The sequence below is a fragment of the Chenopodium album genome, chromosome 3 (assembly GCF_948465745.1).
Source record: "Chenopodium album chromosome 3, dcCheAlbu1.1, whole genome shotgun sequence".
Lineage (NCBI taxonomy): Eukaryota > Viridiplantae > Streptophyta > Magnoliopsida > Caryophyllales > Amaranthaceae > Chenopodium > Chenopodium album.
Genome location: NC_137836.1, coordinates 16,622,703 through 16,638,542, shown reverse-complemented (window position 1 = coordinate 16,638,542; position 15,840 = coordinate 16,622,703). Strand labels below are relative to the sequence as shown.

The 15,840-nt window shown below is 33.3% G+C and overlaps 2 protein-coding genes across 7 annotated transcripts; both read left to right on the top strand.

The window, feature by feature from the left end:
* The first annotated feature begins 826 nt into the window (after positions 1–826).
* LOC145612147 (uncharacterized) lies at positions 827–6,973 on the top strand. 6 transcript variants are annotated; one of them, XR_014106544.1, is made up of 11 exons: positions 827–1,028; positions 1,402–1,552; positions 2,042–2,200; positions 2,287–2,397; positions 2,517–2,894; positions 3,008–3,184; positions 3,296–3,910; positions 4,033–4,139; positions 4,231–4,448; positions 4,546–4,656; positions 4,755–4,859. XR_014106544.1 is itself a non-coding variant. In XM_081667543.1 (11 exons), exons 5-11 carry the CDS (start codon positions 4,770–4,772, stop codon positions 6,814–6,816), a joined length of 1,161 nt encoding a protein of 386 aa, XP_081523669.1. In that variant the 5' UTR covers positions 3,879–3,910; positions 4,033–4,139; positions 4,231–4,448; positions 4,546–4,656; positions 4,755–4,769; the 3' UTR covers positions 6,817–6,973. The 6 variants fall into 6 exon arrangements, 4 of the variants coding, with proteins under 4 accessions (XP_081523654.1, XP_081523669.1, XP_081523662.1 ...); XR_014106543.1 differs by having other exon boundaries at positions 4,752–4,859; XM_081667543.1 differs by lacking the exons at positions 827–1,028; positions 1,402–1,552; positions 2,042–2,200; ... (1 more) ...; positions 2,517–2,894; positions 3,008–3,184 and adding exons at positions 5,058–5,509; positions 5,596–5,692; positions 5,777–5,866; ... (1 more) ...; positions 6,438–6,617; positions 6,715–6,973 and having other exon boundaries at positions 3,879–3,910.
* A 5,791-nt stretch (positions 6,974–12,764) lies between these two features.
* LOC145612136 (uncharacterized) lies at positions 12,765–15,598 on the top strand. The gene is made up of 6 exons (XM_081667512.1): positions 12,765–13,232; positions 14,151–14,248; positions 14,432–14,503; positions 14,683–14,807; positions 14,950–15,022; positions 15,317–15,598. The coding sequence occupies exons 1-6, from the start codon at positions 12,899–12,901 to the stop codon at positions 15,419–15,421; spliced, it is 807 nt and encodes a 268-aa protein (XP_081523638.1). The 5' UTR covers positions 12,765–12,898; the 3' UTR covers positions 15,422–15,598.
* Positions 15,599–15,840: the final 242 nt, after the last annotated feature.

Here is a 15,840-nt window from a genome sequence, read left to right as displayed (position 1 = left end):
TTTTGGATGTAAATGAGACGAGACAACCAACTAGTAGTTCGACCTTGACGAGTTAAAGATTCACTCCCGGTCGAACTTTTAATTGATCAGCACGTAAAATAATCTCAACTAAGGGCAACTCAAAACCCCAAACTCGAATCATATGCACCCCTAGTTGGTTGACTAAAATGCCATCAACTCAAAACCCTACGGATATAAATTTACAAACATTAGGAAAACAATATAAATTGGACAAAAAAAATATAAAACGGCTTATAATAAGCAACTCGTCTGTGATAATGAAACGAGGACGAGTTGAGCAAGTTTTATCTGCTCGAAAAATTAGCGAGCACCAGTTGACCACTTGTAAAAAAAAAATTTATTTGCTCAGCTCATGATCGAGTCGATTGATAAGTACCCGTAGTTAATAGTATTCTTTGCTTTTGCCTTGTAATTAAATAATTTTTTTAAATTGAATGTTCTAAATTAAAACAAATAAATACCTTTTTTTATTTTTCATAAGTAGCACTTAACTTTTAGTACTTAACTTAACTTACCTGTTGTTAATAATTTTGAAACATAAGTTCTCAAAAATATGTAATTAAAATTATTTTTTATTTTTAAGGTAAATGTACGAAAATATGTGACAAAAAAAATATACACTAAATATACGAAAATATGTGACAAAAAATGGTATGAGTTTATTTTGTGAAAAGTACCTTATACACCGTATTTTAGGTTATTAAAAATTAAAAACCCGCTATATGACATAATATCCGTGTAAGATTTAATTTTGAAAAAGTTACAAAGTAGTTTTAGTGGACTTATTTCTTGAAGAATGCAATAAGTCTTTACGTTTCTTGAACTCATAGTGGAGTGAGAAATCGGAAATTCTTCCATTTTTTATTAAGGTTTTCCTTTAAGCTATTATTAACAACACACACAATTATTCACTACAATTCTTTACTGTAAGAGCCCAAAAAACGAGGAAGAGGAAGCGTTAAGCATTTTCGCATTCGTGGAACCTCCATGGACCAAACGTCAATTCTGTAAGTTAAAACCCTAGTTTTGAATTGATTTGATGAATTCCCCAAATTTTAATTGATTTATTTGAATCTCCGATGTGAATTCTCGGTGTAAATTCTTTAAAAAAATCAATTATGAAATCGGGAATGTTTATTGGTTTATGCAATATTGAGTATTTACATGTACTTAGGTATAATTAAATGTTGAACATGAATTAAATTATAGTATCACCCTAATACTGGTTGTATACGCGAATTGTACTTGGACTTTCTACTATTATTCGACTATAGGTTAGTTGTTAGATAATTTTTTGGGATGAAAATTTAGATTGGGTAACCGAAATTACTTTTACTTTAGTTATGTGACTATTTGTTGATAATGTTAATGTTTGAATAGAAATTCTGAAGAAGACCCTGGGATTTGTAATGATGGTGGAGCAAAAAACTTGGCAGGACAAACAGTTAAAGACCCGGTTGTTAACACTGATCATGAAGACACGGACATGGAAGAACAAAGAGAATCGTACATAGCTACTAAGGGAGAAGGGGTGAGTAAAGTATGATAATTGATTTAAGTTTGGGGATGTGAAATGTTCTTAACACTGTATTATATTTAAATTCAGTTTATTTGTTTTTATCATAATTGATTTGGGTTTGGGGATGTGAAAGTGATTAGTTAATTTGCCTCATTTTACATGCTAACATAATTTGAGATGTCACTCAATTGTTTATTGTTATCTTTTCGTTGAATACTCTCTCAATTTTTTGTTTATTGTTTGCTTAATCTGACTTGTGTCGTTAAATAAATTAGTTTTGAAAAATAAAATAAGATTATGATGCTGATTTGTCACTAAGATAGTTTGCCTTAGTAGTTTATCTAATTCTACAAATTTGTTACTAAAATAGATTGACTCGATTGTGATAATGAATTGTCACTCAATTAGTTTGCCTTAGTTAGTTAATTTATCCTCCAAATTTTAGTGGACCACTGATTTACCCTCACTAAATCGCGTACATCTTATCTGTATGATTTGTAGCCTTACCCATCCTTGGATGAAGGAGTAGGGGTCGCACTTGAGGAGCAGGTAGATGTGAAGTCAGGTACAAATGAGGAACTTCAACAAGGCTATGATACACTGATTGTCTCACAAAAAGAATTAGATGACAAGCAAACAGAGGATGCACAAGCAATATTGGTAGTAAGCTTGTTATAATGTATGTGAAATCTGATGCACAAAATATTTAACATCTCCCTAATTTTTAAAATTATACTGCCATATAGCCTTATGAATCTTCACCAGAACCAACTGGGAATGACATTGTTGAGGAGTTTGATGACAGCCACAATATGCAAACACATGAACATCTTAATGGGAATGACATTGAGATTGAGGTCAGTAGTACCAAGCAATCATTAATGGTTGCATAATAATTTTACTAGTTATTAAAGTATAATGACATTGGTACTGATATAAGTATAATAAAATTAGTACTGATATAAGTTTTCTGCAGCCCCAACAAAACGTGTCCAACTTGACAGTGAAGGAGACTATTGTCACGGAAATTTATTTCCCCCTTAGCACACAAGAAGAAACTATGATTTTAGAGGAACCAACTTCAATTGCCACTGAAATACAATCCTCAACTACGGACTTGCAAAGTAGTAAGACGTTAGATGGACATGAGGTTATTGGGACTGATTTAGGGTTGGCTCAAGAACAAGCACATGCAGCAACTTCAATACCTTCTGAAATGGAAAGAAGTGAGCTGGTAATAGGGCCTAAAGAAACAGAGGCGAGTGGTACAGGTTTAGTTAAAGAAACAGAGGCGAGTGGTACAGGTTTAGTTAAAGAAACAGAGGCGAGTGGTACAGGTTTAGTTGGTGAAGAGGTATATATGAATAAAATGAACATAATTCATTAATGTCTTGGGAACATATAAGTACTTGTTTACCATGTTTTCTTTTCATATCTAAACAACTTCTGTCTTTATAATCATTGCAGCCTCTTCGACAAAGTGCTCGTCATGAAGATGTGTCAATACCCGCTGAAGGACTACCGTGTTCTCCAGAAGTGACCCATGATAATGAAGGGAGTAGGAAAAGAAAAAGGAAGAGAGTAACAAGACCAGGTGTTAAGCTTGGAAGGCCAGCACTGCCACAGTGGAAAAAAGAAAAACATGTGAGTCTACATCCATTGAGTCAAATAAAGTTTAATTTTTAACTAAATGCATTATTCAACTTGTTAACTACGTATGTGGCACTAACAAATTTTTAAAAACCCATCATGCAGTACCCGTCTATGAGAATTTATCCCGACAGAATTGTGGATATAGTAGAAGAAATAGGTGACTCACATAAAGGTTGGATAGCACAAGCAGGATTTCAATCACTACTTGATATAAAGTTCACCCAGGTTGACAGGTATTTTATGTCATGGTTAATGGGTAGGTATGATCCAAAGACCCAAATTCTACGCGTTAGAGATGACTATGAGATCAAGATAACAGATGAAGTGGTTGGGTGGGTATATGGGTTACCATTTGGTAGTATGTGCTTTACTATTGATGAGCCCAATGCTCGAGACAAGGAGTTTAAGAAGTTAAAGACATCGTATAATAACCAAGGTGGGATAGGTTACGGTGTTGTGGAGACTGATATACAAGAACATATGAATGACAGGGATAGGTTCTTAAAATCCTTTATTCTATATGCTTTTGGAAATTTATTTTGCACGACGCTGAACAATTGGATTAGTCCATCACTGTGCTGGCTGTTGAAAGCATGATATCTCAAAGAAGCAAGGAAGTGGAACTTTGCACATTTTGTCTTAGATTGGATGGTCAACATACATGGAGAAGCAGAAGAAGAAAAAGGCGGTGTTAAGGGATCCGCGCATGTATTCATGGTTTGTGCAATAGGAGTGCAATAGGAAAGAAAATTACATATAATATAGTCATATAATATAATCATATGTGTTTTTGTTTTTCACATTTTAATTTAACAAGCTTAACTATTTTCTGTACACAGATTGCATACCTCGACAGGTTGGACATAAATGGTCAGGGCCATAGGTGGGATATAAACTACCCAAGGCTAAGGATGTGGCAGAAGATGGAACATATGGAGTGGCAGAGGTAATGAGGCTTATTTTCATTCACTAATACTCTAATTGTTATGCATGGTTATATAATTATGGTTATATAATTGTAGTTGAAATTGGCGTAGGTGGTTAGGGATGTGGTTTATGGCCAAGAGTACCCAATTGGTAGCGGAGAAGAAATTCCAATGTGGTTGCGATTTCCATTACCTCCACCACCACCAACTGAGGATGCTGATCAGGCTGAAGGAAAAACTACTTTGAAAAGGAAACATTGAAAGAGGTTTAGTTTTGTCAAATTAAAAGGTTACAAAGACATTCATCACCTTAGTTCTTCACTGAGAAGGTATTTGTACATTGAAAGAGGTTTAGTTTTGTCAAATTAAAATGTTTTAACATTCCAAATTATAACCTCTGGTTCTATTTTTAATTTATATTGGAAGGAAAAGAACAACAGAACTGGACAAGGAAGCCGAAGCCTTAAAAAAGGGGGCAAAGCTAAGGAAAAGGAAGATGTTATCTTAATCAACAGTGAAGGGGAAGGCATTCAGAAGGTACACAGCATACTTACATGATCTTTATCCCACAAATTTTTTATTTGACTAACCTCCCCCCCCCCCCCCCCCCCCACAACCACCTATATTTTTAGCAGGTGAGCCCTACAATTATGCCAGCAACAACAAGGGTTACAAGATCTACGTCCAAATTGATTGGTGCTGGTTTGATGACTACAGCCCTTGGTGTAGTGGCTACAAAGGTTAATTTTTTTTCTTGAACCACAGACCTTGGTGTAGTGGCTACATTTAAATTAGGATAATAATATTGGATTAATATCTTTAAATTTAACAGCATCATTTAGGATGAGTAAGATGATTTCTATTATAAATTTATTATTTCAAAATCATTAAATATTTTACAGCATCTACTTAGCATCGATTCTATCTTGTCAAAACAGAAAAGAAAAACCCCAAGAAAGACTACTCACAAAATTATTGCTGAAGAAGATACTGAGGAAGATGATTGTGAGGATGACCAGGAAGAAGATGGCCAAAAAAATGATTACCAGATTGATTATGGCCTAGATGATGATGAGAGGGATGATGATTGTGAGGGAGAAGAAGATGGCAAAGAATTCAATGACATGGAAGAGACTGAGGATAAAAACAAAGAAAAGGAAGATGGGGGATACAATGAAGACCAAGGTGTAAAAAAAAATGGTAATCATATAGGGATGGAGGACAAAGGCTCCCAGAATGAGGATGGTCACAATGAAGGTGGTGGTAACTATGTGTACGAGGACGAATATGTCCTCACTGATTGTGAAGATGATTCCCCCCCACCAAAGATTGAAGCATTTCAAGAGAAGATCATATCTTCAATTTTACACCATAAGTTTAAGAACAATAGGTTAATATGAAACTATTGCCAATTGTGTAATACTTTGTGATGAAGAATAAATTGAATTGATGTAAAAATTTGTACTTTATTTGCAGGTTAAAGGACCAGGTTTTATTCAAGTCAGGAGATCTCACCGTGGATCGTCAAACATTCCACAAGCCTTTTATGAGGAAGGAAAAAACACCAATATCGGTATTAACTACTCTTACTCATTGTGGAAAGATTTTGTAATATTCATATACTGTGTTCATAATTGGTTGTCAACGTTGGAACCAGATAATGGAGGTTGCAGCAACCCTGACCAACTATGATAGTTCTGGTTCATCTGACATAGGTGGTGTCTACGTATTTCGACCGTCATTTGTCGTAAGTTTTTTTTGGTTATTATGCAAATGGAATAAAACTTGAATATAACAACTGTGAAGAGGTTATCAAATATCTTATCAAAGATCATTTTTTAAAGTATATGCTTCTGGAGACAACCGCAAGAGGTGACTCTGTTGAAGAGTTAATAAAGGAGGAAGTCTATGTAATTGATAACTTTTTCTTCAGTGAGCCAAAAAAATTACGTAACAAGAGAAAGGTTTAATTTGCTTATTCACAATTTATACTTTTTTTTTTATTTTTTTATTTTAGACTACACATAATGTACATTGCATAATAACAAAAATAACCAAGTTTGTGTCATGGGTACAAAGCTTGCTTTCCCCGTGTTCAATGAGGGGACCTGGTATGTGTACGTTGTTAATATAGCACGCGAGAAAGTCTTCATTCTGGATTTTGAGGATATGCCTAAAGAAGATGAAGTGAAGGAAGACGACATACACTCAGATAGAATAGAAATATTAGTATGTTCTTTTATGTACACATTACTATTATGCCAATAGTAAATAGGTAATTGATATTGATAGTTACTTTATATGCTCATAACATACAGACGACATACACTATGCGTATACTTGGGCAGACTTTAGACGCGTTTTTGGAAATTCCAAAACTAGAGAACTATACAATAGTGCGGGCTATGGGTTTACCAAAAGAAAAATTTGCAGACACAGGAATACTTTGCATGTTGTTCCTATACAGTCTGAACCACGAGACATCATCTTGGCTAGAGGTTAGATTGTCTTAACAACTGCCAATTTCTCCTAAAGTTTTGTCGAATGTAGATAACAAAATTTAACTTGATTTTTCTTTATGTTGTCATGACACAGCTGTATGGGAAGAATGATGACTTGTTTAGGAAGTACATGATGTGGGCTTCTTTAATCAGTTTGTGCAACGAAAAACAAGAGGATATACATTCTCTCCAATAAGCTGAAGATTGAAACATTTGCTGGTTAATCTAAGGAATGAAACAATATTATATGGTTTTAAGAGAAATCTTAAGTATTTTGTTTTTTGTTTTTAAACGATTGTTATCATGCCAACTATTTGACAAATATATTATAAAAACGATTGTTATCATGCCAACTATTTGACAAATATATTATAATGTGGTCTGTTATAATTTTAATTGACAACTACACATATTATATGTGTAAAGTGCTCTTTATATGACTCAAATATATACTATGATTATTGTTTAAGGAACAACCACTCTTTTATTGTATCTAATAATTTAAACTATTTTATTACATCTAATAAACAGTTCCTACACATAGAATCTATAGGCAGACATTGCAATCAAAATAATACAAGATGTTGTCAAAAAAACACCTAAAAAACTTTTCACTTCCATGATTAGCAATCTTTAGCTTAAGATCCATGTTAGCATTCTCCACCTTTGACAGTTTGTGGTTAAGAATATCTGCATTTGTCTTCAAGTCACATATTTTTTCATTTAGATGCCTATTTTCAACTCTTAACTTTTCTGCCTCACAACTCAACATAATACACTCCACTTTAAGTTGTGCTGCTATCCCCCTTAAGTTATAAGATTCTAGTTGACCCACTTCATCTTCCCAGCAAAAGAATCCACAATCATCAGCCTGAAATAATGAGTCACCGAATGAAACGAGTACATGAACAAAATCTCAATTTTAATTAAAATAAACTTTTATATATTAACATCAGAAACTGAACAAATGGATCCATTTTATATAACTTTATTCCAAATATGTTACCTTCCAAGATGAGCAAGAGTAAAACTTTCGTCCGGCATTTGATGTTTTTTTTGCACACTTGAAGTTTGGCTGGTTCTTTGTGTTTGCATGAAACAAAACCTTGAAGATCAGCGTTAATATGGTAGCTAGAGGAAGAAAAAGATTCAGGCGACGCATATTTATCATCAAACAAAGTCATGGTGAATTGTCGTGAAATATGACCTTCGTTAGCCTATTTATAGATGAGAAAGTTTGCCGTTGTGGTTTGTTAATTTATAGTTACAAATTCTCAAAAAATAAAACAAAAAATAGACCGTTGGATTTATTCACCATAAATGAGGTTACCGTTGAATAATTGCCCAAAATTTCAAAGTGCGTAATATTTTTATTTACAAAATCATATTCAAATTTAAAACTAAAATGACAGCTTTTTAGTGTTATAATTACATTATTTTATAATATGATCACACTCGAATATTAATTAAAATCCTTTTACAACTCCTAACTATGACGTGACAAATTCTGTAGTTTTGTTTCACATAACAGGCTCTTTTGGGTATGGTTTTCCATACACAACACCTTCGACAACCTTGGCTTTCCCATACTGACCGTTGTAGTCTTGGTCGGGTTTAATTTCCAAATCTAGACTATCCTGTTTCCAGTTACAGATCCTGCACCTTTCTATATTCCATTCTACCTCACTTGCATGACTAATTTGGTCCAAGTATATAAGCTGCAAAAAAAAAATAGGTCACCATACTTGATAAGCCAGTCAAAATTACTTTAATAGAAATACAATAATGATATGCTAAATATTGATAAGATAAGGAAACATACCACTAACATTAGTATTGCGCAACCTTGACCCTCCCAATTGTCACCATACTTGATAAGCCAGTCAATCATGTACCTGCCCCAATTATACTCGTATGCCTTGTTTGCATAACGCAATACATACACATGGGCAGAACTAATCCAACTATTTTTCAAAGTTGGACAAAGCAACGCTCCTAATGTATATAGTAGAAAATGTCTCTTGAACATGGCCTTGTTGCGTTTCTCATCACATATTTTTCCAAAAGCTCTAGCCTCTTTAATGGCACCGCGAAGTGAGGAATCCTTGTACTCCAACTTCAACTCTTTGAAGTCTTCAACGTTAGTTTTTTGCGGTTGAAACAAATAGTCACCACTAGGAACACCTAAAACCCATCCCACTATTTCACTATCCACAACCACTGACAAGTTTTCCCTTATTTTTAGACAACAAGTTAAAGGGTCATACCTTGAATTGATCCAACTTATAAAGGTCGAATCAATCCTCGTAATGGATAAATAAAGCAAATTACCAAATCCCATTTCCACAACCCACGTTTTTTTTAGTCTGATTCAATTTTCCCACGAGTTCAACAAACCTACTAAGACTGTTTTTCACACAAGTTACCTGTACAAATAAGTGATGGCAGAATCATAATGCAATGTTATTATAATTAACAGCATCAAATAATAATAACTACAATCACATATCTTTTTATGGTGGAAGAAACATTTTTCATCAGTAATGTTACTATAACTGTAGACACCCATTTGTGTCTCCCCAAAACCAAACCCAGTGATGAGTACCTTTCGCGTCGAATCATAATCGAATGAAGTGAAAGTGTGGAAAGTTTAAAGTTGCGGATAGTTTTAATTTCTTTTCTCTTCTCTCTGTTTTTGAAAACTTATTTTAAGGAAACAGCCAATCCAGTTTGCTTGGTCCATGATATGGGTCCAATAGTAGTGTATTTAGATGGGGCTTGACAAGAGCTTTCCAACGACATATTATAAGCCCGGTTTGAGCCTTATATGCGACCCAATGATCTAGGGGAGGGCCTAATATAGATTTATCATTCCTAATACAATTAGGAATGGTTTTAGTCTTCTAGATTCTTCTAGAAGGTTCTTTTCATTCCTAATTTAATTAGCATTGATAAATTGACTTTTGTTGCCTTTTTAGAGTTTTAATTAAAATCAAAGAGCATTTTTGAGGAAAATACGATTTTATCCTCCTGTACGGCAATTTTTATCTGATTTTAATAAAACGCGTGATTTTCTTAATCAGCGCCAAACGCCAGCTGTAGCGCCTGGCGCCAACAGCCAGCGTTGGCGCTGGTTCTGTTTTTTGTGCGCCAGACTCTGTTTTGATAATTTTATCTTTTTGGCTGATTTTCTTTATAAATAACGTCGTAAAAACTCCGTTTTCATTCACCAGTTTCAACGAATTCATTCATCAATTCTCTCTCATTCTCTCCAATAATCATTCACCAACTCTCATCAAGATTTTCTTGATTACTCTCTCTCTTTTTTTTTTCTAAATTAGCTTTATTACAAACAAAATTTCGCATTCATTAGATCTAGAAACACCTAGCCATATTCGAAGTTGCCTTCGCCCTAGACGTGAAAGGTTTAATTTCTGAGGGTTTGGTCTCAAATCTTTCTTTCCATTATTTAATTTAATTGTTTTGTTTATTATTTTCCTTGAAGTTACTAACGTGTGTATTTTGTTATTAGAAAGAGGTACGAGGCATCAAAGTAAGTACTTTAATGGTTTTTATTGATGTTATGATATGGAGTTCGTGTTTAGATTGTTATTATGATTCCTAGTATCATGTCTAGGGTAAATTTAATATCAAGTATGATTAAAAGTATGATGCTTCCTATGTTCTTCCTAATATTTATGATTGTTAGTATCATGTTAGGGTTAAAGATTTGATTTTTATTGCTTAGTGACATGCTAGGGTTTGTTATTAATCTTGTTAATATCATGCCTAGGATCTTGCTATGCCTTAACATGATTATTATTATTGTTAATATGATTTTTATTATGATGATTATTGTTTTGATTATTATTATGATTATTCTTTATGATTTATGATTATAATTATTATAATTATGATTGTTATAATTATTTTGATTATTATGTTGCTTGGTACATTATTTATTTTTATTGCTTGATCACGCCTTTTATGCATGTTGAAAGAGAATTTGTACTTGTAATCACACTTAATAAGATATTTAATAATCTTGTTAAGGTTAATATGATTATAATTCAAGTGATCGCCAATAATAGATTTATTTGTGCATTAATATTCAACCAACATAGATAAACATGTTTAGGGTTAATCCTATTGATTGCATGTTAGTTAAAAAGCGCACATGAATACGATCAGAATAAAGTAGAGGCCTATTATTAGGGCAGGTTCAATCTCTTTTAGGTTGGATTTGTACCTTCATCCCCAAACCCTTATTTGGTTCAAGACCTTATGGAGTTGACGATCTCTTGGATCGTTAAGGGGTGTAACCTTCACCCCGTGAACGGTTTACAAGTTCCTAAAACTTGTTGGCGACTCTTTTGCTCTATTTTCTTCCCTTTTAGACGCCACCGTACTTTAGTGTATGATCACAGTGGGGTTCAAGCTAGGGGGTTAACGCTTGAATTATTCCCTACAATAACAAAAACAAAAAAAATTAAAAACTTATTATTACTGATACAATAGAAGCTTGCCCCCATGCCAGATTGTAAAAACTGATGTCCCCAAAGCAGCCATTTACAAATTCTAAAATACAAATCAGATTAACACAACAGTTTTTCAATTTGAGAAGGTATGGTTATTATTACTAATATGTCAAACAGAAGAAGTAGTACGATTATATACATTTATCCCCAAATCAAAAAAAAAAACTTGATAAGTATTTGCAAAAAAAAGTCCGACCTGATTACAATTGGCCAACAATTAAGAAGAATTACAACCCCCAAAATAAAAACCATAAACCATTGGCCAACAACTAAGAAAAATTAATTAAAGTTTTCTTTAGTAGGATTCGATCCTAGACAATTGTTCAACAAGAACATAAACCATTGCGCTACAGTTCTCAGCTATTAATCTTCTAAACAAATAACAATAGGACTTGAAAATATTTAGGACGTATTTAATATAAAAATGTTGTCCATTATCAGGATTCGAACACGGGACACATGAACAAAATAACCACATTACTATCCAATTAATTTGGGGGTATCAGCACAACAATTCTGCAATTGTTGTAATACAAATTGTTCTCAACTTTATAGTTATACAGATTGTTACTCTTATAATGTTTAATTAAGATTTTATGTCAATTTTTACATGGAGTCAGGTTTTACAAAGCGCTTTTTGGACGTACCATCGATGAAGCATCGTTTGCCGGACTCACAAATCGCTGAATCATCGTTGCCGGAGACTCACAAAACGGCCAACAATCGTTCCCCACAAATAAAATTCTGGTTAAAAGAATATTATGTTAAGTATTCAATTTGGGAAATTGAAAAGGCATTAATTAGGTATTTGAAAGGTTCAAATTTGTATTTGAATTTCAAATCTTAAATTTTCAGAAATTAGATTCAAATTTTGGATGATATTTTTAAGGACTCCACTTTAAATTAGATGCCTTTTTAGCCAATGGGAGAAGAGTGTACAGATTCTTTTTGTACACCTTTTGTACCCCTACCACCTCCCAGAAGAACCTATGGCGGATTACACACAGAACAGATTACATAGGAAAACACAATTTTGACTTCTTGGAAAGATATGATTTTCTCATTAACTCCATAGTCAAAGAACTAGTCTTTGTCTTTTTTTTTTTCTTTTTTTTTTTCCTTCTTGAAAACAAGTCTTTGTTCTTTATTTGCCCATTACCAATATATGAGTCAAACTTTCTTCAAAAAAACAATATATATCAGTCAAGCTTTAATACGGAGTAATATTGATTGAAAATTCCAGTTTATTCATAAGTGATGGTATAGTTATAATGTTATATGAATATTGTTAAATCTGTCTTATTGTATATTTTATTCGCAATAAGTTATTTATTAAATTTTTTTACGCCTATAGAAATAGAATTACTATGTATATATGTTCATTGTTCAAAATTGTATACTTGTATTAAACTTGTAAAGATAGGGCCAAAAATAATAATAATAATAATAATAATAATGGAAGTACTCGTACTCGTACCAAGTACTTGATATGTATTCTTGTCCAATAGAAAGATAACAGAGGAATATAATACAATATAATATGGTGATATACTGATATTGTATTGTTGTCATAACTTTTGGTAGGCCAAAAAGGGCGTGTGGCGTGTCCACTTCTTCGCCATACTTTCACATTTTCTCGTTCTTTCTTCTCTATCTTATAATATCAATATACACTAACAGACTAACTAGCAATATCATTAGAGTAAAATCAACTTCAATAACAACTAACAATAACCAAAAATGGCAGCAATGCTGAATACCGTTGCAACTTTACCATTAAAAAGTATTGCCAACACTTGTAAATCTCCTCACCCTTTATTCTTTCCTACTACTAGTGGTACTACCTTCACCAATAACCATTGCTCGTCGGATTCAATTTCGTCGAGATTGTCTACTTATACTAGAAGAAGAGATTGCATTGTTTGCTCTGGTGTTAAGAAAAGCAACGATGAAGAAATTACGAGTACTGATGATGTTGAAGTTTATGAATCCGAAGAATTGGATTTGAAGAATGAAACTATGCTTTATTCTATCAATCCTATGTCATTGATGCTATTGGCTGCCCTTCCCGGAGGTATTATGTTGATGATGGACTGATGGTGAAGTTTATTTTTTGTTTTTCAAGTCTTCATTTTCAATAGAATTGCTTATGATAAAAGGGTCATTTTACTTGGTAGGCTGTAGGAGTGAAAGTTCGGTTTGTAGTGTGGTTTGTAGCCCAAATCAAAACCAAAACAAATTAATTCGGTTTTGGAATTTTTCAAACCACACCGTACCGTATTACTGTTGAAACTGAATAAAACCACACCGTTTTTGGCTAAACGTAGGACAGAAATTAATATCGGACTAGGCTATAATTTGAATATGTGCCATAATTTGGTTTGGATTTCGGGTTTTGGTTTTTCAAATCTTATTAAAACCAAAACCAAGCCATATTAATTCAGTTTTGAGATTCCATGAACCGCACCGAATCATACTAGAAAAAAAAAATAATAAATAAATAAAAACCACACCACATATCTAATTCAGTTTGGTTTACGGTTTGATTAGGTTTTGGATCAGACCGCATTAGTTCACCCCTAGTAGGCTTATGTCTCGTCTTATGTCCCACCTCATATCTATCATATCTATATTGATATGTCACCAACTTAAATAAATTATTTAATATTAACTATTTTTAAGAATTTAATGATCAACTATGTTAATTGATTAAAGTATTAAGGGGTGTTTTCAACACTTAAATCAAATCCCGTCTCAAGGCTTAACCATTGTTTACCATGTCAATCTAGATTTATTGTCTATAAATTCCAATTAGCATCGCTTGATATTAAGACTTGGAATTAAATCACATCTACAACAAATTTCTTACCCTTTGTACCTCCCTGTGTATATGAACCGAAAAAAGAGAGTATGTAAACTCAACACATGGGTTGGAGGTCGTTTGCATTAATCTAGTGTCTGATGGTTTTGCAACTTATTGCATGAATCACAGCTGAAACAGTGAGGTCAGCATTTGCACCTTTTGTGGAGATAGTAAAGTCATTGAACCTTCCAGATTGGCTTGTTCATTGGGGTCATCCTGGTAACATGGTAACTAATACTCCCTCTGTTTGATTTTAAGTGCCCCACTTTTCAAAAGCGGCCGTTTTTATTTAAGTGTCTCATTCTCAAATTATATACGAAGTATTATTTATCTCTTTCTTTTGCATTATAATACCTTTATTTGTAACTTCATTGCACATCAATTAATTGTGTGGACTGATGTAATTGCAGGCAGTGGTGCTTTTCGCAATGGGTGGGTATGGTACTTACCTTGGTTTCCGCATACGCTTCTCAGATGATGTGGTATGTCAATCACTATTCATTATGCAAAAAAAAAAAATAAAAATAAATAAATAAATAAAAGAGATGTCATCAGATTCATATTAATTTTTATAATCCGAATGTTGTCTGATATATCATGCTATACTATGTATCAATAATTCAATATGTGATGAGATATAATGTTATAAGCACTACTGCAGGAGGAGAAGGCTAAAGCTAAAGACTTACACCCAAAGCTATTGGCAGGAATGTTTTTCTTCTTTGCTCTTGGGGCTACTGGAGGCGTAACGTCTTTGCTAACCTCAGATAGACCCATCTTTGAGAGGTACATCCATCTTCTTCCATCTTCATTGTCGTCGATCTTACCATTTGTATTTGCTGCAACGTAATCAAAGGTTTGCCAATTTGCCGTTTGTTTTCTCTTGTTGATTAATGATTACTTAATATTGTTCTATGTTTGGTTGCAGTCCTCATGCTGTCACTGGTGTTATAGGCCTAGCGCTTTTGACCTTACAAACTATCTTACCAACACTATTTGAGGTTAGTATGTAGTTTTATTCTGCCACTCAGATAAAAAAATATACATTGGTACTAGTTGCTCATCTTATGTAATATGCACTCGGGTGTACATTTTTCAATGGTATACACCTACTGTTGAACCACGTGATATGCTCCCCTGAAGATGTGAGCTTTATCATGTGAGATAGTACAATGCATCTTATTTACAAATGTATATAAGAAACTTCAGTATCTGATGCCAATCTTGTTGCAATTTCAAAGTTTTGTAAAATGATTTGTGTTTGCCTTAACACCTTCATTTGAATGTTTTGTTAGGGAAATCCTGGGCTGAGGAATGTTCATGGCATCTTAGGAAGTGGGATCATGACACTCTTTGTTGTCCATGCTGCCTTAGGACTCCAACTCGGCTTGAGCTACTAAACAAATATTCTCTATCTAGAGCTTATAGTCACATTATTAGTGTAATTCAAGGTTCAAACTCATGTCACAAAATTTTGAAATTCAAACATCAGAGAAAGTACAGTATATGAAGCATTCATCATGTATTTGTCTTATTTACTTGGGATAATTTTTTTTTAAACAAACTTGGGGCAATTTATGTTAAGAAATACTCTCTCCGTCCCTTTATTTTTACCTCTATTCGTTTTTAATTAATACATTTTTACTTTTAACACTAATCACAAACTCTACTTTAACTAACTTATGTAATAAAAAGAAATGTTAGATTTATGAGAGCCCTTCTTCCCAACCCCAATAATCAACTCACAGTTATTCTCAACTAAATAGGAAATTAGAATCTAATATAAGCCTACATTTACTCAAAATTGTTAAAATTTTAG

Excerpts from the sequence above, each read along its gene's own strand:
- LOC145612147 (XM_081667528.1), top strand. The coding sequence starts at position 1,009 with ATGGACCAAACGTCAATTCT. Across the intron at positions 1,553-2,041 it reads TAGCTACTAAGGGAGAAGGG|CCTTACCCATCCTTGGATGA; the intron begins GTGAGTAAAGTA and ends TATGATTTGTAG. Across the intron at positions 2,201-2,286 it reads AGGATGCACAAGCAATATTG|CCTTATGAATCTTCACCAGA; the intron begins GTAGTAAGCTTG and ends ACTGCCATATAG.
- LOC145612136 (XM_081667512.1), top strand. The coding sequence starts at position 12,899 with ATGGCAGCAATGCTGAATACCGTTGCAACTTTACCATTAAAAAGTATT. Across the intron at positions 14,249-14,431 it reads GGGGTCATCCTGGTAACATG|GCAGTGGTGCTTTTCGCAAT; the intron begins GTAACTAATACT and ends ATGTAATTGCAG. Across the intron at positions 15,023-15,316 it reads TCTTACCAACACTATTTGAG|GGAAATCCTGGGCTGAGGAA; the intron begins GTTAGTATGTAG and ends ATGTTTTGTTAG.